Source organism: Mangifera indica, chromosome 6, assembly GCF_011075055.1.
Source record: "Mangifera indica cultivar Alphonso chromosome 6, CATAS_Mindica_2.1, whole genome shotgun sequence".
Lineage (NCBI taxonomy): Eukaryota > Viridiplantae > Streptophyta > Magnoliopsida > Sapindales > Anacardiaceae > Mangifera > Mangifera indica.
In genome coordinates, this window is record NC_058142.1 from 8,385,853 (window position 1) to 8,410,937 (window position 25,085).

Consider the following 25,085-nt stretch of genomic DNA (forward strand, 5'->3'; position numbering starts at 1 on the left):
TGAAGTGCATGAACGTTACATAACATCTCCCCATACATAAATTTATCCTAGAATTCATTGACAAAACGTATTGTGTTCTTGAAGCAAGGTTTCAACATATTTTTTTGCAGTGTAGCTAACTAAGATCACTGGATATCTCTGTCCTATGTTCAAAATGGATAAACAGATAAGTAGAGAAGAAGCTTGTCAAATGCACATAGACTTTGTTACCAAGAAATGAATTCTATTTTCCACAAGTAGATTAGCAAAGCTACTTGAGTTAGCTGTAGAAGTGGCAATGATTTTTTTTTTTAAAATCATTTCAATCTGGCTGTAATTTGTAGAAATTGGCTAAGATGCTTTCTTTTCCTCCCTTTTGTCTTGGTCACTACACACCAGCTGTTTTTCCTAGTCTCTCTCTCAAAATCTTCACTCCCATGTACCTGCATATCACAAGAACTCAAATTTTATTGTGTAATATGTTCTTGGAAACAATAATTTAGAAGGTTTTTTAAACAATTGGATCATAGTGTTTAATTACCTTCCCATCATCAGGACAGTGCCTTGTGGATTAGTGCCTGGAGATTCATTAAATGTAGAACCATCGACTACACGAAGCCTGTTGATTCCAAGAACAGCGTGGTCAGGGCTGACAACCTTGCCCACATGGCACCCCCCATGGTAGTGCCAAATTGTGATCACAGTGTCTCTGCAGAACTGCTCCAGGGACTTGGTGTCATTGGTATGTTTAGGTATAAGATTAACATTAGCCTTGATGCTTGCGTTGAGTATCGACTCAACAGTTTGCTTATTACATTTTGTGTAGTTTAAGAAATGTTGTGATTGTACAAGCTTGGCAGCCATGCGAATACCCGCAACACAACGTTTCAGATCAAGTGGATGGCTGAAGTAGTTAAAGCTAACAGATGGATTGTCATCAACATTTGTGTTGACCAAAGTAAGCTTGCCTATTGACAGGGGCTTTGCAATTTTTTCTAGAATAAAGCCTCCCTTGAATGTCTCATGGGGTAATTCTCTCTTCCTTCTGATGTAGGCTTGAACGGCTTCGGGTGTTCTTTGCTTTGGAGGAATGGTAGAAAGCTGTCCAATCTAGTCATATGAAAAAAAGCAGTTCATGAAACAGATATTGACTAATAGTTCACCTAGTTGTTGCATCATTATTACTTAAGCAACTTAGATCATGATATATTTGTACAATTACATTGAAATAAATCGCAACTCAGTGCTTACCTCTGCTGACATGATTCCATGGTGACAATGAATGCTATCTCTGGACTGGCTATATCCACTGCTGGATTCAATGTACACACCAAGCTTGGTGATCCCCACGGTTTGAATAAGTGACTGGTTAACTGATATATTAGAGGGAACAAAGATAGCATTCATGGGATTATCAGCCATGGCTGTGCCAACAAACTCATTGTCAAGTACTACAGGAATTCTGAATTTTTCAAGTTCGGCTTTAGGTCCAACACCACTTAACATCAGCATTTGAGGTGTCCCAAGTGCTCCAGTTGATAAAATCACTTCACTCTTTGGGTTATCTGAAACATACGCCTCATGTTGGTTGCCATTTTCATCCTTGAATAGAACTCCCACTGCCCTTGGCTGCTTCCCTGTTACACACATTACAGAACTTAATAACTAAACTTGAGACTTTTTCTTGTGAATTTTCTCATTTTTATTGTATTCACACAGTTTTCGTTCAAGTTTCCAGCATACCTGATGTATCAAAAATAATTTTTTGGACTGTGGCATAGATGAAGACAGCAGTCTTCTCGGGGTCTGCAGAAGCAAGTAGCTCTGCTGAAGTGTGACGGCGACCAAACCTATCAAAAATGGTGCCACCAACCTTGGTTCCATATAGATGGTCATATGTGAATCCATTAAAAGGTGACACCCCAGCATCCAAAAGACTGTCCTTTAGTGCTTTCTGCCATGGTGCGAGATCAGGCCGGTGGACAATTTGTTTCTCCACCCATTGATATGACTCATTCACTAGCTTATGATCCCATCCCACTCTCTTAATAAACCTGCAAACCAAGAAGCTTCAACATCAACAAGAGTTGCACAAGTTTGTCTAGTTTAGGTTGCAGAAGTTCAAATATGGGCAGGGTTGTGTTATTCTGACCAAAATTGTTGGTGTCCTCTTCTTGTTAATCCAATCTATAACACCCGAGATCAAATACTTCCAATTCATAAAGATGGAGTGCTTAAGTTGGATCAAACTAAAGCGTATAATGTCATATCATGTAGAAATGAGTCACTCTTTAACAACTCACAACACACACACAAAACAAAAAATTATGAGTTTGCATTGAACACATGAACTATAAGAGCAAGTTTCGATTATGGTTTGAAAACATAGAGCTAAGACATTTGTTGGGAAACATTATGACAAATTTAGATGTCCCATTATTCTTAGATCAAGCTCTCTTCTACCTAACCTCTTCCATTATTGAGAATAGGAACCAGGACCACAAACAAAGCACTTACTATGAAAGAGAAGCCATTAAAACGGAAGGTGGGTTTCATAAATGTTCTCCTATCCTTGTCATGAATGCCATTTGGTCACCGCTATCACAGCTTTTAGCACATGTATATACTTGTTTGATACTTGGAAGATCAATGCCAACCATGAATTTTCACAGGCTTCAAGTGAAATTAGTTACACTAAACCTTATGAGAAACTACAAGTTTGTTATGATAGAAAGAAGAAAGAAAGTTAACTCAAAAGCCGAATGAGATTTATAGAAAGTTCTGGATTACTCTGATTGATACTGATTCCTCATTACATGAAGAAAAAAAGAGATAAGACCAATGACACTGACAATAACAGTGATTTCAACACAAAAGAGAAATAAAACTCCTACCAACACAATAAAGATGACATTTTCAGGTGCCCATGTGGATTGGTACCTGTAATTTGTGCGAGAATCTGTTGATAGAGGAGGGCTTGACAGTGACTAGATTAACTAGTTTCAAACTTAGCTTTTGTATCACCATTAAATTCAACCTCGCATTAGTAGCTTGGCAGTAACTAAACCCATAAATGTTCTTATAAAAATGTACTTTTCTTCTCTATTATTGATGATAGAGTTGGACAACCAATTAAAAAAATAATGTCTTAATCATAATTAAACCAAAAATAATGTATCAATACACACCCAAACGAAAAATAGAATGTTTACTAATAGTTCTCTTCACTAATTCATTAGAAGCAGCATTGAAATGGAAAATGAAGAGAGATTTAAGGCACATACCGTGCATTTGCTCTGGTGTAGAAGCCAGCATTGATGCTGGAGCCACCACCCAACACTCTAGCCCTTGAATTGAGGACACCATCGGTAGAACTGAAATATTGGGAGGCAGAAGTTGGTGAAGTGTCGGCTAAAGTCAAGTGAAAGTTGCTCAAATATGAGACATTCACATTGTTGAAAGGCACACCACCTCTTTCCAGCAGTAACACACTGAATTTCTGAGAGAGTGTGGCAGCTAATGGGCATCCCGCTGTGCCTCCCCCCACAATTATGTAATCATATCCATTTTCACCGTTTCTCGATGAGAACGACGAGGAGGAGGAGGAGGAGAATGAGCTTGCTGGTTTGATAAATGGGTACCTGTATGGATTGAAATTCTTGCTACTAGCTGCATTAAAAAGGAGATAAAGAGTGTTTGTTACTATCACAAAAAAGAATGCAATTAAGTGGAACACAAACATTCAAACAGGATGATGATGAAGACATATAATGAACAAAATATATGATGAAGACATACGGAAGAAATTAATAGCAAAATCAGTCACAATTAGCTTTGATTTCTCTTTAACATCTCTAGAAAATAAGATTTTGACAGATAACCAGCACATATTCTGCAGATTCTTACTCAATAAATCCACTAAAATTTAACTCCAAAGCAACGCAACAATTCTAAGTAAGATCCATGGAAAAACAAACCATGCAGTAGAGATCAAGATCTTTGGAAACTGAAAGGAGAGAAATTAAAATAATAAAAAGACCTTGAAAGGAAGAGAGCAAGCAGAGGCAAACAAGTAAACACAGAAATAACTTGTTCAAAAGTGCAGTAGCTTCAGCGACAAGTAAAGCCATCGAAAAGCAGCACACAGAGACCACTAGAAACCACTCAAACTCTATGTGGCTCTCTCTGGTTGGCCTTGTTTTTAGGAATGCGCAGAACCCTTATATATATATAATTAAACAGGGAGATGATGATGATGAAGATGAACGAGATGGAGTTGAAAAGCAACAAAAAATATATGCAGGTCTCAACTGTAATTAAGGTGAGTGCAGAGTCCAAAAGGTAAAGTCATTAATGGTGAAATGAATGCTTACAGTTGGAGCACTGCTTCTTGTCTTCTTTTGTATGAATTAACACAGCTCATCTCTATACCACCATAGCTATCTAGCTTAATTTAACAACTCTTCTTTACTTTCTTAATAATGTCTTCTAAAGTTTGAATGAAAGCTTTGCTATATATGTACCATAAAAACTGATATTCTAATAAAACAAAGCATTTGCTTAACGTGTAAGTCTCACATACCCAAAGTAAAATTTAATTACCATAATTCATGCTTATTAGGGTAGTAAGATTGCCACTGAAAAAAGAATATCCTGACAGAATGAAAAAAAATAGAAGATTTGATTATTATATTATGTTTGAAGATAGAATAATTGAGAAAATAAGTGTTGCTGGTGTGTAAATGATTTGTGAACAGACTGCAGATGGGTCAGAAATGAATTCATGAAAAGTAAGAAAACAGAGCTTTTCCAGGGCCATGCAAGTCAGATGTGGGTTCCTCCATCTCCTGATGTAGTCTTTCTTCTTCTAAATGCTTTTACGTTCAACATCATTCCATTCTTCCTTGCCTGCACTCAAACCAATCCCACTGTCTCATTCTTGTTTGAATGCAACCCAATTTTTCCTATATTGACAGCAGAGTAAATTATATATTCTCACCAAGGATTGATTCAAATTTTTTTTTTTTTTAAATCTCTTAATATGAAGAACACATTTTCACCCAAAATCAAATTCAAAGAACAAAATAGTAATTTCACGCTCTCTCTATATACTTTTTTAAATTAAGACAAAAAATAATCATTTTATAGATTATACTCAAACTTTAATAACATAACTTTAGGTCTTGATACATTTAGAAACATGTCTTTGGATATCTTAAGTGATGACATCGCTCTTTTACCATTGCCATAATTTCATTAGTGACACAAGCATTAGCCCTCACCTCTGTTTCATTGCAAATTGATTTGTTGTTAGTGAGTCCTTCGTTCGATCAAATCATCGACAATTCAATTGAGTGAAAACTATCGTTGATGACAATATGAAATCATGACAAAGAGACGGTGGTGGGGGCCGAAAACATATGTGATGGACAGAGAGAAAAGATGGTGGTATGAGAGAAAAGGTGGATTGATGGGTTGGTTGGTAGTGTAGCATTGGTTGTTGCATTAAGTGAGGTGATGATAAAAGAAGTGGGTAAGGATTAAAAAAAAGGAAAATAAAAGGGTTATTCTATAAATTGAATATTTATTTTTTTAAATTTTCATTAATTTGAGTTATATAATAATTTTACAAATAAAATAGTAGAGATAAAATAATAATTTTATTTCTTAACGTAAGGATTTGTTTTCATTACCAGAATTTGATTTTAGGTGAGAAAGTTTTAGTTATATCCTCATGAGGTGACAAAGTGTTATTGGTTCAAACTTTGGGAGGAAAAATAAGATTTATTTTTAACTATATTATTTCTCACTCAACTTGATAATTTTGATTGAATTGAATATATGTTTGGATTATAAGTTTATCAGCTTCTTAAATACATATAGGTGAGCCGATATTGAAGATAAGCACGGCCAAGAATATTATCATAATAAAAGTGGAGGGGGCCTCTTTTTTGACCTAGACACGATATGTTACTGTATCATAATAATAGAGTATACTGGAACCGATATGACCTATTGTCACTTCTAATACTATATCCCACAAGTTCTTAATATGAGGCTTAGTACCCTTCTCCAATTAAGTCAATTACACTAACATATGTGACATCATCACCCTCCAATTGATGGCATGAACATAATTCTATAATATTAATCTGACATAATTAATTAAGCATAAAATATGTAAATTAATTAAATTTCAAGCACATTATTTATATTGTTAGTTATTGAATTAATTGTTGTTAGTTGGTCATTAAAAAGGAGCGTTTCCCTTAATTATCTATCAATCAACAAGTGATTGGAATGGCAGTTGCACTGCAACCACACATTGAAGAAATTCATATCCTAAAAGGAAATTAGTAAATAAATTATCCATAATATTTTACCAGTAAAATAGCTCAATAAAATTACATGTATTTATCTTAAGTATACAAATAAATATATATTTAATAAATGTTATCAAATAATTGAATAATTTTGAATTAAAGATAAATAATACGTAATTACATTATGACATATCATGTATATACTAAAATATTGATACACATAACATTACTCAAAGTAGATTGTTTCAATGGTTCTATCGGGTTCTTGTTTAATTGTTATTTTTTGGGTTTTTTGTTAGGTTGTTTCATATTTTGTTTAGTTTGTTCTAGCATGTCTATTTTATAGTTTTTTTTCTGGATTTGGTCGACCTTAAATTATCTTCGGATCCTTTTTCGAGTGTCCCCTGTATTGTTAATATACATATTTACTAAAAAAAAAAATGGCAAGTATATAATAATTGAGTTTGATAAATAAATGCCACTGTTTCTGCTATGTTTTTAATGAACAGATGAAAGAGGTACAGTGTCATTGTTTCATAGCTGAACTAAGAAAATACCAGCAATGCTACGCGTGTGTATATATATATATATAGTTTATAATTTAAATATATAAATAATATATTATTATACGATTAAATATTATTTTTAATTCAACATTATTAAATTATATGATGATATATTATATATATATATATCTAAATTATATATCAAAATATATATACATAATTTTATCGATAAAATAAATCAAATTTAGTTGACATACATATATAACTTATACACTTATTCAACATCACTCCAATTTTTCTAAGTAAATGCATACATTCAATAAATTCCAGAAAGTAGATGTAATTTTATGATGAGGACAGAGGCTAATTTAATCAGAAAAAGATGGTTCAGTTCACACAAATTAAAATTTTGTACCTCAAGCTTTGATGTGTGCTACAATTTCTTCTTTACCTCACATGAATTTTTATACACCTTTTATTTCAAGTGAAAATTCAGTTTGATTTTTCTTCCTCTTGATGTTATATAAAAGATAATGAAATTATTTCCTAATCCTTCACATTTAGTTTCATTTCAGGTTGTTCCATTTATTTTTTGATTTTAGAAGATTGTTAATTTGTAAGTAGGGCTGGATTCGAGTCGAGCCGAGCTCAACTCGGTTCATATATGGATGGCTCGAGTTTGGCTCGAGCTCGGTTAAGGCCGGCTCGTTTTGGGCTTGAGTTCGGTTCGACTCATTTTTCGTTATTAAAATGATATCATTTTTAATATATATTAGTCAAAACGACGTCGTTTTATATAAAAAATTTAAAAAAAAAAAATCTACCGAACCAGTTCGAGCTCGGCCAAGCTCAGCTCATTTCCGGCTCGAGTTCAACCCTATTTGTAAGGTAAAAGGTTAATGATAGGTTGTTGACTTAAGAAAAAAATAGCAAAACAATCATCGTTTGCAATTAGATATGTCAAGGTGGTTGGATAAACGCACGATTCGATCCAAGTCTCTTTTTTTATGGTTTGTAGGGGCACGATCTACTACTATAACAAATCGTGCCAAGTTTGTAAGCTATGTGGTTTGTGTCAAACCTTGAGATAATGTCTGTAAGCTAACTTGATATGATATGTAAAAAAAATATTAAAAATTAAAAATAATAAAAGTTAATTATTGATTAAATTTATTTAATATTAAAAAAATATCAAAACATTATAATTTACTGAGTTAACTTATGAAGGTACGATTTAAGAGGTTTTAGATTTTATCACAAGCCTTTTAATTCTAACAGGTAAATTAGGTCTGTTAGATCTATCATGATTCCAAAACATGATGGATTTTGTCAAAACCAATATGACCTACCACCATCTCTATCTGCATTTATCCTCGTTGACTTTGCAATTGATGTAAAAGAAAATTTTAGAATAATTATAAAATTTATAAAAAATTCTTGAAATTTGAGTGGTGGATAGAGCATTTTTTGGGTGTAAATAATGACAGTTGTTGTTTTTATATAATAAATAAATTTAGTACAGAGGGTATTAATTAAATAGTCAACTAAAATTTCCAGTTCTTTATTCCAATAATTGACATTTTGCCAATGGCATAAAAAATGAAAATGAAAATGAAAAAATTTTAAATTAAATTAAATTATTTTAAGTTTTAAATCAAATTAAAAAATATAGTTTGATTGGGTTTGGTTTGGATTACAATTTGAACCTATTAAATATAATTTATTTTTAAATATTTTATACTTAATAAATAATATTAAATTATAGTGATTTAGAATATGAAATGAACATATAAAATAATCAAAATACAAATAAAATAATTATGTAACAAAACAAAAAATTAAATATAAAAAAGTGATGGAAACACTTAATTTGTTGTATTTTGTTTAATTTGTGGAGGGTGTAATTGTCACCATTGAAACAACTGAAATACATATTGAAATTTAGAAAATTTCAAAAATACTCTCAAACTTTTTTCGAATGTTCAAAAACCCCTTAAAAAGAATCATCAACAACCCTAAAATTTTTAAAAATTACAAAACATCTCCAATGATATAATTATACATCATTGACACCTTATGATTTGTTATACATGTTAATTTTTTTTATTTTTAATTAAAATTAATATAAATTAGGAATATAAAAAAAATATTTAATAAAATTTTGGGGACAAAGCGTCATTTAGCTTTAGGGTTTTTTGCCTTTTCAAAAAATTTAACAAAAATTTTAATAAATTTAACATTTGGGTGATAAATTGTTTTTTTTTTTTGAACTTAACAATTTGCGATTTCATCAAACTTAAGGTGGGAAATAATCATTTAACCTGTATAATATATATAATTTTAAAAAATACAGTTTGGCTTGATTTTGAAACTATTCAAATTACAACCCAAAACATAAATCATTCTTTCAAAATTCACCAACCCAAACCAAACTGTTATATAAACTAAACTAAATTAAATTATAATTTTTTAACAACTCGATCTGATTTTATAATTTGAACTGAATTATACACATTCCAATCTCCAAAAAAAAAAAGGCCAAAGGACTATTTCCCACCCAAGTTCAGGTGCAATCTCAAAGTCACACTTATGTGGTTTGAAAAACTCCAAGTCCCACATATTGACCAATTGGGGTTAAAATTTTCTATCAAGGGGGTTGGATCAGCATACGACACACTCTAGGTCTCTTTTTTTACAGTTTGTAGGGGCACAATCTGCCACTGTAACACGCCGTGCTAGATTTGCAAGCCATGTGATATGTGTTGGGACCTTGAGATAAGACCTATAAGCCAACTCGATATGATATGTAAAAAAATATATTAAAAATAAAAAATAATAAAAGATTAAATATTGATTAAATTGATTTAATATTAAAAAATTAAAACAATATAATTTGGTGAGTCAACTCACAAAAGTACAATTTAAGGGATTTTAGAATGTGTCATAGGCTCTTCAATCTTATTGGGGTTTTTTTTAGTTTGAGGGTTTTTTTTTTTTGTCTTTTCAAAAAATTTAACAAAAATTTTAATAAATTTAACATATGGGTGAGAAATTTTTTTTTTTTAAACTTAACAATTTGTGATTTCATCAAACTTAAGGTGGGAAATAATCATTTAACCTATATAACATATATAATTTAAAAAAATACAATTTAATTTGATTTTCATTCATGTAGATTTAATTAAATTATGTGGTCTAATAAAAATAATATTAATCCAGCTGTGTTGCCAGTTGTTTTGTTTAATCTCTGAATCCATTATTAATTACATATACTTTTAAATGTGAAATTATAGTTAGAGGTGGGTTAGGTGATAATAATAATTATTCAACTAACTAAAGACAATAATAATATTTGATTAGATGATATTATTGTCTTTAGTTATTGTATTAAATGATATTTAATTAAATTATAGTTAGAGGGTTAGAGGGATAAGTTGAATTGAATTCTGTTTCTGGAAGGTTTTAAGATTTGATTAGATGATGTAATTAAGTAAATAAATGGACTAACTATATATGTTATTGAAGAATGTATTATGAATTACACACAATTTGGTACATCATAACTATATAATATGCATATAAAAAACATACGTCATAACACTTATTTTTGTCTAAGGTTTAGTCTATTCTTAAACTTTCATTCGTAAGATTTTAAAAATCTAAAATTTTCTATTAGGATTAACGTTAAAATCGTTATTTAATAAAAAATATAAAAACTAAAATTTTATTTTATTTTTCTTCTTCCTTTTAATTTAAAAAACTAATATTTTTTTCTTATTAATATTTTGAAAAATTGCATCTTCTCCACTCTACCCTAAGGTTTTGTCTTTTCAAGCATTATTTTTTGACGAACTTCACCGTTTATTGTTGCATTTTCTCTTCCTCTTAGTCTCTATTGTTTGTTTTTCCAACCATTTTCGTTTGATGAAGACGACGAGTCTCCTTTATGAGACGATATTATTACATTTATAATGTTTCAAGTTCTTCTTTGTGAACATGATATCAATATTGATACAAAAGTTATATTAAAATAGTTCAATAACATTATTCTGCTGAATTGAACCCACTTAACAAAGCGAACAAGGAGGCATTGAATTAGGAATGAAGTATAATAACAAAGCAATCCAAAATGAAATATATGCTTTGATATGAAAGCAAGATCAACTTTACTATCAGCAGAAAATACCAATTTATCTTTTTTAATAAAACTATATATATGTATTTTTTTATATAATTTAGGTATATAGATAATATATAATTATGTAATTAAGAATTACTATATCTTTAATTTAAAATCATTTAATTATATGATAACATATATTCTATATACTCAAATTATGTATAAAAAAATGTGTATACATTGATATATGTCATTATATGATTGAATTTTGTTTTATCTTTAATTCAGAACTATTCAATTATATGATAATATATATAAATATATACATATATATATATTCACAATAGATACACATAATTTTATTGTAACTTAATTAAATGTACTTAATTTTACAACTGATTAATTTTCTTGTTACCCTAATAACCATGAGTCGTGCTATGATTAATTAAATTTTGTAACTTTATTTGCCATACTTTAATTAATAATGACTTAATTATTTTCCTATATGCATTAGCTTATTAAATAAACCTTTAATGGTATTAATTGACATGCATAAATTAAGAATTTATACATTTTTCTTTTTTTACCTCGGACACATCTTCACTCGTTTCAATATCCACTCCTCTCAATTTTCACCAGATCTTTTTATCTTTATCCTTTTTTCTTATTTAAAGTAACTCTTGTACCTCCTATTTTAGAAATTAATTATTGTTATGATTTTTACTATTAATTGAAACCTTTAGATTATTGGTTTCAATAGTATTTAGGGTTTACTCACTATGTTTTTCAATTAAATCCATATATAAATTTTAACTAGAAAAATAGAGTTATTAAGTTTGTATTTTTTAATCAAAACCTATAATTTTAACTATAAAATAGAGTTAATGTAAGAAGAAAAAGTTGGTTAATAGAGTGTGTCAGCTAGATTAGACTAACAAATGTTTGTTCATTTGTTGAAAAGATGATTTTAGCTAAATTAGTTTAGATTTGACTAATTTTTATATAATACATTTGTATGAATTATGACAAAATAAGGTGTTTTTTTTTTTTTTAAAAAATTCTCTTATTGATTCAAAATGCCACAAACTCAATAAAAATACAAATAAAATTATCTATAAACTAACAACTTAGAACTGGGTTACCCCATGGTCATGATTTGATCATCATTAGGTAATGATCAAATTATGTGTCATAAGAAGCATAATATGTATCTTTTAAAAACCAAATGATGTTTTAGGGACTTACACACATTTGGAGGCTCATTTATCTTTATGGTGATACGACACGTTTATCGTTTTTGAACACAATGTAGAACAACACAATGGTTATCCACATGTGAGGCACATTCAATCAAAAGTTAGGGAGAGGGCACAAGAGGTCTGTTAGAACCACAAGGAGAACAAAAACGTATTTGAAAGTATTTTTGTTGAATTGACAAAGTTTGTACAATTTACAATATGGTCTATTTATATATAGACTCATGAACTAGCATTCCAAGGTATGGAATGTCAGTTACAGGCATGATACAACTAACACAATTATATGACATATCATCCAAATGAGCATTCTTAAGGCATGCAAGACCATTTATGTAATGTTGTATAAATTAGCATTGAATCCATGATTGATTTTGGGATATATGATAAGATATTTGAAAAGACCAACTAAGGGATAAGGAACGACTATTCCTCTAGCATGCATGACCATGTACTCTAACTTGACATTAATCTAATATTTAAATCTTTTTTATCTAATCTAGATAAAGTTAACTCTATACTATTTCATTACAACCCTTCCATTTTTGGGTTGTTTTAGTTTTAGTCTCTTAAATTGACAAAGTCACACTTAAGTCTAACAATCTTATGGAGTTTAAAATTATCATCTCAAATTTTGAACAAGATTCACTTTATATAACCTAAGAACTTTTGATCTCGTGATCTACCTTTTTTGTGTGTGCTTCATAGATACTTCACCATGTTGATAGTGAGCAATATTAACTATCCGCACATAAACTAACATTGGCCTCTAATAAGGTATCACTTAGATGATGAAGTAACAATGATAAAGATAATAATATATCAACAATATGGTTGTCGTACAATATGATTATTTTATTTACTAATATTTCATCAAAACTAAGACACATAAGAATGTCTACCTAAGATAATGTTTGATTTTCATTGATTGACTTCTATGATGACAACCATATAGTATTGGATTAAACAACAACTTAGTCCTACTATATTCATCGATTTAAGTGATCACTGACATTCATTAATAAATTTAATAAAGATATCTACTCTTGTATCCAAGGGTGATGAACCAAAATCTTCATACATCTCTTAATATAAGCAATCACCATTGTTGGGATAATCTTTTCTCAATGACTACGTTGGATTGGTGTCAAACCATATTAAATTTTATACAAGACGATCCAATGATTTCAAGTCTAAGAATCACAAGTAGCATTATTTGTCAAAAGATATTTTCTATAAACACAAGGATAACCATTCATATGTAATCTTCTTGGTAGGTCATTTTGGTGAACCAGTCTACTCAATATGCACTCATATGTTGCATTAGATCGTTAGTGAACAACTTTAACAAGTTAGATCTATCACTAACCTTTAATAGGATTGTTTAACACTACAATAATCTTAACCATATTATCTATGCTTTAAGTCAAAGTAATATAAAGACTACGAACATTTTTTGAATGATCATCATGTGTTAATACAAGGTTCTCTCAATCAATGATACACATTATTCCTCTTGTCAGGGTTATACCATTCTAAAGACATTTAGTTGATTACATAAAGTAAAATAAATTATGAAAGAATGTCATATTATTAATATTAACTTGATACAAGTTACAAATTAATGTCATTACATTGACCAAATAATTGACTTTAGAGTTTACATATTTCAACAGTTTTAGCAATATCGGTCAGAATTTAAAACTCATTATTTTAGTTAAGGGTATTATTTCTCCTGATATATTTCTCTTCTTGTATACCAAAACAGTTGACAGAAATCTTAAAAAAAATGTCTTTAAAGTACTCTAAAATCACAAAACAAAGTTCAACTAATATTAGAGATGATGTTCAGGTAATTCCAAATGAATCATTACATCCTAACCACCTAATTTGGTTTTATCCAATGAATCAGCACAACTTAACTTCAAAATTGACAGTCGACTTCAATCGAGTGTAATTCTAAAGTAATCATTACAACCTAACCAATTAATTCCATAGGAATTATTACTACCCAACTACTCAATCTAGTTTTATCCAAATCGATTATTAAAATTTAGCTTCAACCATATATATATATATATATATATATAATTTTTCATATATGAAAAATTATTTTAAAAGAATTAAATTTCAAATAGTAATGCAATGTAACTATGAAAGGGTTATAAATTCCCCCTAAATAGTAATAGAATGATAGAAAAAATAAAGATGTATGCTACAATAAATAAATAAATGAGTTTTTACCTCTTTAAAGAACATCATCATATAAAATGAAGTTTGCTCAAAATCTTCTAATTAGCCTTTTCTTATATGGTTGTTTCCATATGTGAAAAATAAGTTGAATTTAAATTAAAACTCAAGCACAATCCAACTTGGTCAACTAGTACTTGGTTTATTTTACTCCTGGTGGAAGAATTTCCCGTGCATAATCAGTCAAACTAACATTTAAAATCCAAACAAAGTGGAATGCCACACATTAATAATAAAAAGGACCAAATTTAGGATTCACAACATGTCAACTTACCAAAAATTGTCTTAATTTCATGAAGAGAAACGAAGCTTTAATAAAAGGAGAAATTTTGAAATTGGCGAATGCAACAATGAAAAATCTGTGTTAAATAGAGGAGAAATTAAAATTGATGCAATCATCAATAAAAAGGAAAACTTTGAGAGAACAAGAGGAAAACCTAAAAGGGTTGAAACTGCCCAAAGGCAAGATAAAACTATTACAAACCAAGAAAAGGAAAAAAAGAAGTTACAGGAAATGATAAGCATTGTAAATAGTTTCAAATTTTCTTAAAACCTTAAGCGGACAGAAGCCAGTGAAGCATTGTGGGATGACCTAGTAGCTCAATGCTGAATAGCTATTAGGAAAAGCTTGGGGCCAGTAGAGCTTAGTCAACTAATGCAAAAGTTAGCAAATAGGCTAGCTTGGCTTGAAGTTGATAAAATATATTATGAAGAAGAAGAACTTGTGGGAAGATCTGTTCTTCGGAGACAAATATTTCTAAAGACTAGGATATTCAGGGAGATAACAGATTTCAATATGCCTTATTTGAATCTAGTCACCATAGAAACATTAATAGCTTACTGGCAAAAGGAAGAAGTAAATGATCTTCTGGTAGGATTATCTATTTTTACAGATGGAGCTATGAAATTACACGTTCCTTGGAAACTCTTTAGAAGAGGAAATTGTGAACAACTCTTAAAAAAAGGATGGATAGATGCAATAGAAATTGATGTACAAGAAGCGATGATGGACCCCACATACTAGACGCAGTGAAGCAAGCATTGTGTGTTTTAGATAGAAAAATTCACACCTTCACTTGTATTATCACTTCTTCCATTCAAAAGGATGATGATATACAACCTGTACAAATATGAGAGTTTGTTGTAAGAGAACCATAGTATGGATTAATGGTTCGAGAGGACGTCTCAATGGGACGACATGCACTACAACAAATAGCAAAGAACCTTGATAAAGAGGATTGGTATTGGACAAGAGTTCACATAGGAAAATTATTACAAGTCCAGTTAATCCAAGGTTGAAGAACTTCTGCGGAGGGATACTATAGTTCACAAAGATAAAGGAATTATAGTAACCCTACTAAACATATATACAAAAGTTCAAGATACTCTGTTCAAAGAAAATCGAGCTCAACTTCAAGAGATTGCTAATGGATTTAAGATCCAAAGTATCTCTCAACAAAGCTTGATGGAAACAACAAAGGAGACTCTTCGACTCATATTAACTCACGAAGCTGAAGCCTAAACAGAAGCCAAGGTTGAAGCCCAAGTCCTAATTGAGGAAAAAGAAAAAGAAGATGCCTTTGGACTCTTTATGGACTCTACAGACAAAATTGTTTAAAGCCTAAAAGAGGAAAGGAGATTCGATCAACCTTCAAATGATCGACACACAAAACGTGACATGTATCCAATACGCTGAATACAAATAGAAGGATGGGATGCTACCGACATTCAATGAATCAACACTCGAGATGCTACTGACATTCAAATACTTTACTTCCATGAAATAAATATTATAGAACATGTGAGAAACAGAGACCCCAGCGTTTTTTTATAAAAAAGTACATATATTTATCATTTTGCGTTGGCTAACATGCCTAATGTAAAGTTGTATATTTATCATTTTGTATCAACTGATAAGCCATGTGTAAAAGTAGTTACTATGCCCACAGATTTAAAAGGAGATAGTTAGTTGTAATATAAGAAAGATAAATAAAAGAGGTTTCCTTTTAAAAGCTTGCGAGATTTGTTCTTTTGAAATATTCTAAAGAATAAAAAACAAAGTACTCTTATATATCTCTTCTAGTTATATTATATTATAATTCATGCATATTATAATAATAGAACTGTTTAATTTCAATGAAATATATGCATGATTTGTTGAAAATGATTAATTAAATTTTGATGAAGCTAATAATATCAACTTGTGTGTTGTGTTGATTAACTTGTTGATTTAACTTGGGTAATGTTGTGTTAACTTGGTATCAGAGCAATGCATGTGAAAGTAAATACATGAATACTAGATAAATTAAAAATCTCTAAAAGAAATTCTATCACATTTGCAATTCAACTAAGTTAGAATTATGATAATAAAAAATTCACAAATATGTATTGAAAAGTCGTATGGCTAATAAATATAATTTCCATAACTTTTTGCCAACCAATCAAATGGGGACCAAATGTGATCACCAACCTTCTTCTTTAACTCTCCCACCACCATTACCAATTATTAACTTTGTTCAGAAAGATGATGGTGCCCAATACCCAGATCCTTGAAGACAATTTGGTAAAACATAAAGTGTTGCGGTATGACATTGGAATATGCATATCCATGAGGGGAGAAATATAGGGTAAAAGGTCACCACATGTTTCAATGACATGCAATCAAATCAAACACAGGTATACCATTACACACGTGACAAAAATTGGGTGCAAAACCAGACCAACGACCATCATACTATTGTTTAGAGATACGGCCCTCAAACAATAACATAAATCAATAACCTACATGGAATGGAAACTATTAAATGGGAGACTTTTTCACAACAAATCTTAAACTCCCCCTGTATGCGGCACTTGCACAAAAAATTAATGCCTTGCGGATAAATAGCGCTCACATGTTGAATAGGAGTCGGAATTATGGGCCATACACAGTGCCATATCCCATAGTGGGCGAGCACAGCACTTGCATCTTTTAACACAGAAGAACTCCTTTTGTTCAAGAGCTTTTCATCTAGTCTTCTTTTGATGCACTTGATTGCTCAGTTCTGTTTCCGGATGAAGTTATTTCAGATGAGGCACTTGATGACAGTCCACTACTTGTGCCTACGCCATTTCTGTAGTTCTTTGATGGAACGACGGGGTTTCTGGGAGGATCACTATTAATGGCAGGGTTTCTGGGAGGATCACTATTAACCACAGGGTTTCTAGAAAGATCACTAGTCACAGGTACTTGCCCCTCCTCTGCTAGTTTCTTGAGAAGGTTCATGACTGTGGGAAGGAACTTGGTAGACAGGGAAAGAAGACCAGGGAGCTGAAAAGATGAACATCATAACCCATAAAAATCTCTAGTGAGAAAAAACATCACATGTTTAAATTTCAATTTTCAGAATTTCCATTGCTCATACGATGGTGTAATAGAAAACATAAAAGAAAAAATTAATGACACTTACAGCGCCATTGCGGAATTCACCAGAAATGTCCAACTGCACCCAAAGGGCTTTGATGAGTAAATACCCAACAAAGATGACACCTAAATACAGGGGATTTCTGCCATGAGAAATACCTGTGTAAGTATACAATAGTATGCGCATGACATGTATATGCTCAAACACCATCTATTGATACCACAATTGCAAGGAAGATAAATACCTTAGAAGAGTCATAAATTCGTTAAATCCAAGGACAACCATGGCAACAATTGCCCATGGAGGTGGTAACCAGTTGTTGTTGCGTTTGTTAGCTTCCTGAAAACATTTTTTTAAGAAAAAAAAAATACAAACCAATAAGGCACCATTTATGACAATGCAACAGCACTAACAACCTTGAACAAAACCAAAAACTGTAATAATATTGGTTTGCACAATGTTTTCGGAATCGGATTGGACATCAACTTAGTGGAGAGGGCAATCCGGCGCAACTAGTGCTTGGACCACCGGTAATCAAACTAGTTAATTATTTAAAAATAATATTTAAAAAAATTTTATATGATTTATCATTAAATTATAATCTAAGTTATTTTATCATCAAAATAATCTTAGTTGATGGTATACATATACGAATTGATAGATAAATTGATTTTTTTTATATTAATCAGGTCAAACCTGGTTTTTTACCCGGTTTAACTATTTGAATTGTCTAGCTCAATTAAGTCCAATCCAATCCAATCTGGTCTGACTTCAAAAAAGGTTTTCAAACAAATCAAAATTGTTTTTACTAACGGGTGATGGTCCAATTGGTCGGCCGGTCCGCTCTGATTTTAAAAACCATGCACATTAAGTATATATAAAGCAAGAGAGGTAAAAATTACTAATATGTAAGATATCATGCCTGAGCAGAAATGGCCTGAGTAACAAAATATTCTGTCTCGGACTTGAATTGCCTCCATAAAGATTTGCACTGAACAGGCGTGATCAACATTTTTGAGGATGGAACCTGTATTAAGATAAAGGAGGAACAGCCAATTATTCAAGAGAAGACGATGCTCACAAATGAGTGTCCCCAATAAAGGTCTAGTTGAAATACCCCAAGGAATTTCCACTTATCGCACAAACAATACAAACAAGTATGAAGCCAGACTATCCCCTAATCAAACAGTTTGCAAGTGTTTAAAAACATTTTTGAATTCTAAACATCAGGCAACATATGGAACGTGGACAGTACCAATTTTTAATGTATTACTTGCTTTTATTTTTGCATTGATTCAAGTATTCAATCGTAGAATTCAGAAAACAGAATTGCCAGCAATAAAAAGTAACCTGCTCCCAAGTGCTTGAGGCCAGGGGATCATATTTTGAAATCTCCCTATTGGTAGAAGCAGCACTGTTTGTAGAATCCAACAAAGCGCTGGAAAGTGTACTCTCAATATTATCAGTGTCATCATCCAAACGGATCACCGCCATAACGGAAAGCAATTTTAAGGACTGGAAAGCAACACAAAATATATGATTAACAGGGGAGCTAAAGGTATACAAAAAAAAAAAAATTCAGCACTTGATTTTTTATAAATTGTCATACAGCAGAGCGAGCAGTTTTGGTGATTGCTCGAACATCTTCTTTCCCAGTCCAAATTCGCGGCATAGAATCAGAGTCATGGCTGAACAATGTTGTAAACCTGTTTGAAACATTACAGTTAATCACCATAGGTTAGAAACTGAAGGAAATCAAACAATTTAAACCAATTAATGGTAGAGATGCTACCTGTCCTTCATTCGGTTCAACACCCTTCCGGCTTCTTCCCGTGCTTTTGCTTCAACCACACTCTTCGCATAATTCTCTAGATTCACAAGCATTTTCTCCCTGGCTACTTCATCCATGTCAAAACCAGAAAGTGCACCAGATAGCCCAGAGACAGCACTTTTAGTCTCTTTCTGTAGAAGTTTCTTTATTGCAGGCCAGGTGACATCATTAGCTCCATCTAAAAGAGCTTCCACAGGTCCTGCTAATGCTTCATTTAGTTTTGACTGCAAACAAAGTATAACCCTCAGGAACAGAGACATTTTATTTGGCCAATCATTAATTTTAAACCGAAGTACTAGTAAAACAAAATTCTTCTGACATCACATAGAAAATCCAATAATGGCAATACCATTAACAGAAAAGGTATTAGTCATTAATACAATTAATTATTGAATAATCACAATATAAACTTCTTCCTTTTTCTTTTTGTTTTATTTGGGTACGTAGCCGACACAATGTAAACTTCTATTTTGATGGTTTAGCCCAAATCAAACAGTAAATATATTGTATCATACAGAAGCTCCAACTATCACCCCATATTCTTCTCAGTGAACTAAGAGGCACTCAGCTGAGGAAGTAAAAGTCCAAAAAGAATGAACTAAATATTTAATTATACCTCAAAGTGAGTAGTAAGTTCAGCCAGCTTGGCAGCACGGACAGATGCAATATGTGCATCTATATCACGTTGGAGTTTATCCCGTGCTTTAGAAGTGTCCCAGTTTGCTTGTTCAATTACAACATCTGCAATTAATCAATCAATCAATCAGAAATGGTACTTGGGCAAGCACATTGACTCCATACCAATAGCACTTAACCTGATCACTAAACTAAAATGTCAAGTTTCACTCCTGCAAAATTAATGTAACAATGAACTAAAAGTTAGATTCGACTACTTATGTCTTCTAAATTGTCCAATGACTTACAAAACATACCCTTTGGTTTTGGGAAATTGTCCTTTGCACTCCATTTTTCACTTTTTGTTTAATAGGCTTGAATGCAATTTTGCAAGACCAACAAAATGCCAAAACCAAATTTTACGTACCTGCACATCTTTCATCAAATTGAGTCATAAAAGATGTAAAGCAGCGATGGGAAGCTGAGGAAAACCCTTCCCCTCCACTCAAAGCCTTATCAAATGCATCCTTGAATTCATCCAGAGTTCCAGACCTTATATGTCCCAACATAGATTGGAATGTCGGTTGGACAAGCTAACAAAGACAAAAGGAATGCTAAATTAAGTAATAAAACACAGATATATCATGAGAAGGGCATCATATTCAACACAGCCTCTGTTTATTGCCATAGCACAGACAGCTATAGAAGAAAAGAGAATGATAACAACTAGATCTGGAAAAATGTATTACTTGCAGTAATTTTTCTTCAAGCTGCTTTCGCTTGGAAGATCGGACAACTTCATCAAAATACAGAACTTCTGCATCATATCTGAAAAAAAAAAAAAAAGGCAAAGGAAGGGCTTGATACTTCATAAACTAAAAGACAATTAATGACTTTGGAAATGCTTATGAATCATGTATAGACCAAAAAAAAAAAAAAAGCATTTAACAAAGTAAATACTTCTTATCTTCATGTTAATCCATCTATTGGTGGTGCAGCAACACTACTAAATATTATATGAAATGAAATACTCTTACCCTGATAGACTGGTATCAAGAATTGAACTTAGCTTCTTCCCAAAACCAGGAACGGGAACAGATTGTACAGCCTCCTCCAACTCACACCACTCCTGTAACAATTTCAAATCAATTCAGCTGGTGCCAACATATGGAACATCAACTGTTTAAAAATAGTAAATAAAAGAATAAAAGAGAGATGGAAAAAATTTAAGATCCAGTACCTCGTTAGCAACAAAATTGGAATACTTTTCATTTGCAATTTCTTCACAGCGAACGGTAGCTACCATGACCTAGAAATAGATGTTTCATGTACAACATTAACAACACCACTGTAATGATATTTAAAACTAAATCCAATGAAGAAAAGATATACATAAAATTACCTTGTGGGCAGGAAGGTCAAGGTCCTTATTCTCCTTAATGACTTTCCAGATTTGTTGTGCACTAAAAGAAAACCCTGAAGCTGGAACAACACCACGCCGATCTCCAGCAAGCCCTCCCGGTGCAATAGAATGATAGAACCTTTGCCTCAAACTAGCAACCTTAATTTATAACAAATCAAAGAAAAAAGACAAATATATATATATCAAAGAGTTTCAATTTTACAATACAGACATTCATTCAGCCAAAAAAACCAAAAAAAAAAAAAGAAAATTACAAGCCCAAATTCAGCTCATAGGTAACATGATATTGCACATTATACATCTCAATAACTGGGCATCTTGATGAAGGAAAAAAAAAAATTGGTTCCAATGATAAGGAGATCAATGTTGCAAATCTGAACAAACAACACATAATTATTTCAGGAATGGCAAATTAGATATGCATGAGGCACCTGCTCTTTGAATTGCTCTTCCTTTTCTTCATAACTCGACAGAGCAACAACTTCAACCTGACCATTTTTAGTAAATAATGCCATCACTTAAAAATATAATTATTCCTTCATCAAAGAATGAAGGCATGCTCCTGCATATAGGAGCATCGAACTTACATTAAAAAATTCACTAAGAGGAGTTTCCTTATGGGCTAGTGGCTTAGGAACGGAATCCCATATCTGCAGTTCAAGAGAAAAAGAAATAAGGATGAAAAAACATCGATAGAGTCAACTTTGAAAAATAAAAATGGAATGTAGCACGAAGACTTATACCTTCTGAATATCTTCTCTTAAAACAGGTTCTAGATTTTCCAATGGAGTCTATATACAAAGAAGAACAGACAAATAAAAACTACAGCTCATTGTGAAAGAAAATGACAACAAACAAGCAAAAGTAAAATACCTAAATAAACAACTTGTGATATCTCAAGCTACTGAATGTACTTAAATAGAAAAAAAGCATACCCGTGTTTTATCACGTATAACAAACATCAAAGTTGTTTTGCGCGGACTAAATAATCGCATCATCACCTGGATGCATATTCCACCATCAATTTATGAACTTAAAATGTTATGATGCTGAATACAGGTTGCCAAGGGGTAGACAAACGTGGATTACCTGGAATACAGTCTTTAAAAGAGGTTTATTTGCAGCTTGCTCACGGCCAATGTCATGACACCACCTACATGAATATGCTTTAAGAAGAGTACAAAAATACAATATACAGCAAACTGTGCAATGAAAAGAGAGAAACATAGAAAGTTATGCATTCAAACTAATTCACTCTTCCATAACTAGACAGAATAACATACATGTTTATTAGCACTATATCTGAAACAGCAAGGGCAAAGAGGGCACTTTGCTTCTCAAAAGCAGTATCATCCTGAGAGGAAAACCAGATAAAAATTAGCAAGCAATATGCCTCCATATCTTCTCAAACCAAAAATTCATTTCTACATCCCAGAATCTGAGCTACATAAATTCAGATCATACATCTGAAAATACATGCATGCAAATGATAACAACATTAATTAAACATGGGATGAGGTTAAGAAGAATATGGGCATAAAAAATACCTCTCCCCTTTCCCTTCCGTCAGTTCCCTCCAAGTCCATTACAAGAGTACAGGGCTCAATGCCAGCACATCTTGCTAACCATATACCTTTGGTTGTCTGAGACCTGAAGAGAACCACATTTTTATGAGTAATTTCATCTTACATTAACAAAAATTTGATTTACCGTGCGAATATCAAGAGAACATGCCTTCCTTTAAATGCATCCATTTCCCTGAAGTTTGTACCAAACAAATGATTTAACAGTGTGCTCTTCCCTGCAATTATCATGGAAAACAATGTGAAACTCTTCAAATTTGCATACACTTCAGCTTATGCAAGCTATAATAATTAACCATTTAACGAATAAATTAATAACAGACAAACAGAAAGACAGGAAAGAAATATCTTAAGTAGTAAAAAAACCCAAAATTAAAGGGATGGTGCATAAATTTCATACAGGACAGGTCATTCTGTTTTTCATATCAACACAACTACCCCATCATGGACAAATGAACTGACTTATATCTCACCATGCTTTAACAATTTCTAATTCAGAGTCATCATACTCTTCTAAAGCACAATGCTCATTCAAATCGCACTTGGTTTGATAATGAACCACTAAACCCCTGATTCAAAATACATAATTCATTAAAAATAAGTCATTAGGGCAGGGAGAACAAATACCGCTACTTTGCGGTCCCATGATGGCGACTACAGCATATGACAGCCCACAATCACTCAATTTAACATCCTTGATAAAGTTCTCAATTCCGGCAACATTGAATGTACCATCCCCATCAATAAGCGGAGTTGAGCAAGATTTGTCACTATTCACTGGAGAAGCAAAGGTGTTCACGCATTAGCAAGTAATGAAATTCGCAGCTTATAAAACTTCAAATTTCCACATAAAGACAATATTTTCTAGGATAAACTACAAACTGCAAAGAATATTAGTAACTACCAACTATTTATCTTCAGTCCAAACCATAAATCATGCCAATAACACTACATTCTAATTTCATTTCCATGCCTACCTTGGAAGCTCCTCCATGAACTGAGTTTAGAAATTAGATTTAAAAGTTCAATCCCTTTTTGTTTCTATTCTTAGCAACCGAACAAGAAAAACCTCAAAAACAACAAATCACATCTAGTTCCTAATCCAAAAAGCACAAAAGCTTCACATTCACATTGTAAGGAGGTCAAAGCCCTAAAATCAACCTCAAATGGTTATAAATAAATCACACAACATAACATTACATTAAGTTAAATTCAATTCAATTAAGAATCATAAATTAACACATAACGCATTCTAACACAATCGAAATCAATAAAAACAAGATCAACGACTATTCACACTAACGGATCAGTGAAAAACGGCGACGTTTCGAAGTGGGAAAAAAAAAAAACTTAAATTAGCAGATTAAGATAGCTCACAAATCAGAGATCAGGAATATAGAAGAAAACTTAAAACGGACCCATTGGATTGTCGTTTTGAGAAGCCGATGCAGAGAGAGATGGAGCGAGAGAGAAAGATGAATTGATCGATCTGAGTTCAACTTTTGTTTGTTGCTGTTGATGTCATATAAAACTCGGCTTGACCAGTCACGAAAAAGATTTTTTCGTTAAAAAAAATGTTTTTGATTTTTTATTATTTTACTAATGAAAATTTAAACATTTGAGAGACCATATCATAATTTTTAATATTTTATGATAATAAATTATAATATAATCAATATATAATATGATATATATTATTATATAAACTAATATATTTTTTAAAAAATATTAATATAAAAAAATATATAGAAAAAATTTGAAAATATAATAATATTTTAAATAATAATATATTAAT

At 31.7% G+C, this 25,085-nt stretch overlaps 2 protein-coding genes across 3 annotated transcripts; both read right to left on the reverse strand.

Moving 5' to 3' along the window:
- Positions 1-33: 33 nt before the first annotated feature.
- On the reverse strand, positions 34-4,253 carry LOC123219168 (protein HOTHEAD-like). Its single transcript, XM_044640945.1, has 6 exons — positions 4,019-4,253; positions 3,264-3,648; positions 1,723-2,033; positions 1,231-1,616; positions 521-1,089; positions 34-422 (listed from the first exon to the last, which is right to left on the reverse strand). Exons 1-6 carry the CDS (start codon positions 4,107-4,109, stop codon positions 368-370), a joined length of 1,797 nt encoding a protein of 598 aa, XP_044496880.1. The 5' UTR covers positions 4,110-4,253; the 3' UTR covers positions 34-367.
- A 12,804-nt stretch (positions 4,254-17,057) lies between these two features.
- Positions 17,058-24,864, reverse strand: LOC123218983 (protein ROOT HAIR DEFECTIVE 3-like). Of its 2 annotated transcripts, none has more exons than XM_044640639.1 (23): positions 24,709-24,864; positions 23,918-24,067; positions 23,442-23,508; positions 23,255-23,357; positions 22,991-23,061; positions 22,797-22,860; positions 22,643-22,708; positions 22,451-22,498; positions 22,295-22,357; positions 22,139-22,195; positions 21,687-21,845; positions 21,525-21,593; positions 21,322-21,413; positions 21,034-21,112; positions 20,712-20,877; positions 20,286-20,410; positions 19,631-19,893; positions 19,448-19,544; positions 19,189-19,353; positions 18,761-18,865; positions 18,083-18,177; positions 17,884-17,980; positions 17,058-17,744 (listed from the first exon to the last, which is right to left on the reverse strand). In XM_044640639.1, exons 1-23 carry the CDS (start codon positions 24,710-24,712, stop codon positions 17,445-17,447), a joined length of 2,505 nt encoding a protein of 834 aa, XP_044496574.1. In that variant the 5' UTR covers positions 24,713-24,864; the 3' UTR covers positions 17,058-17,444. The 2 variants fall into 2 exon arrangements, with proteins under 2 accessions (XP_044496574.1, XP_044496575.1); XM_044640640.1 differs by having other exon boundaries at positions 24,668-24,814.
- Between the last annotated feature and the right edge of the window lie 221 nt (positions 24,865-25,085).

Coding starts and splice junctions, on each gene's coding strand:
- LOC123219168 (XM_044640945.1), bottom strand. CDS start 4,109: ATGGCTTTACTTGTCGCTGAAGCTACTGCACTTTTGAACAAGTTATTT. Junction 2,034..3,263: donor TACACCAGAGCAAATGCACG/GTATGTGCCTTA, acceptor CTTGGTTTGCAG/GTTTATTAAGAGAGTGGGAT. Junction 1,090..1,230: donor ATGGAATCATGTCAGCAGAG/GTAAGCACTGAG, acceptor TCATATGACTAG/ATTGGACAGCTTTCTACCAT.
- LOC123218983 (XM_044640639.1), bottom strand. Junction 23,062..23,254: donor ACGGAAGGGAAAGGGGAGAG/GTATTTTTTATG, acceptor TTTTCCTCTCAG/GATGATACTGCTTTTGAGAA. Junction 19,894..20,285: donor AACTTACTACTCACTTTGAG/GTATAATTAAAT, acceptor CTTTGTTTGCAG/TCAAAACTAAATGAAGCATT.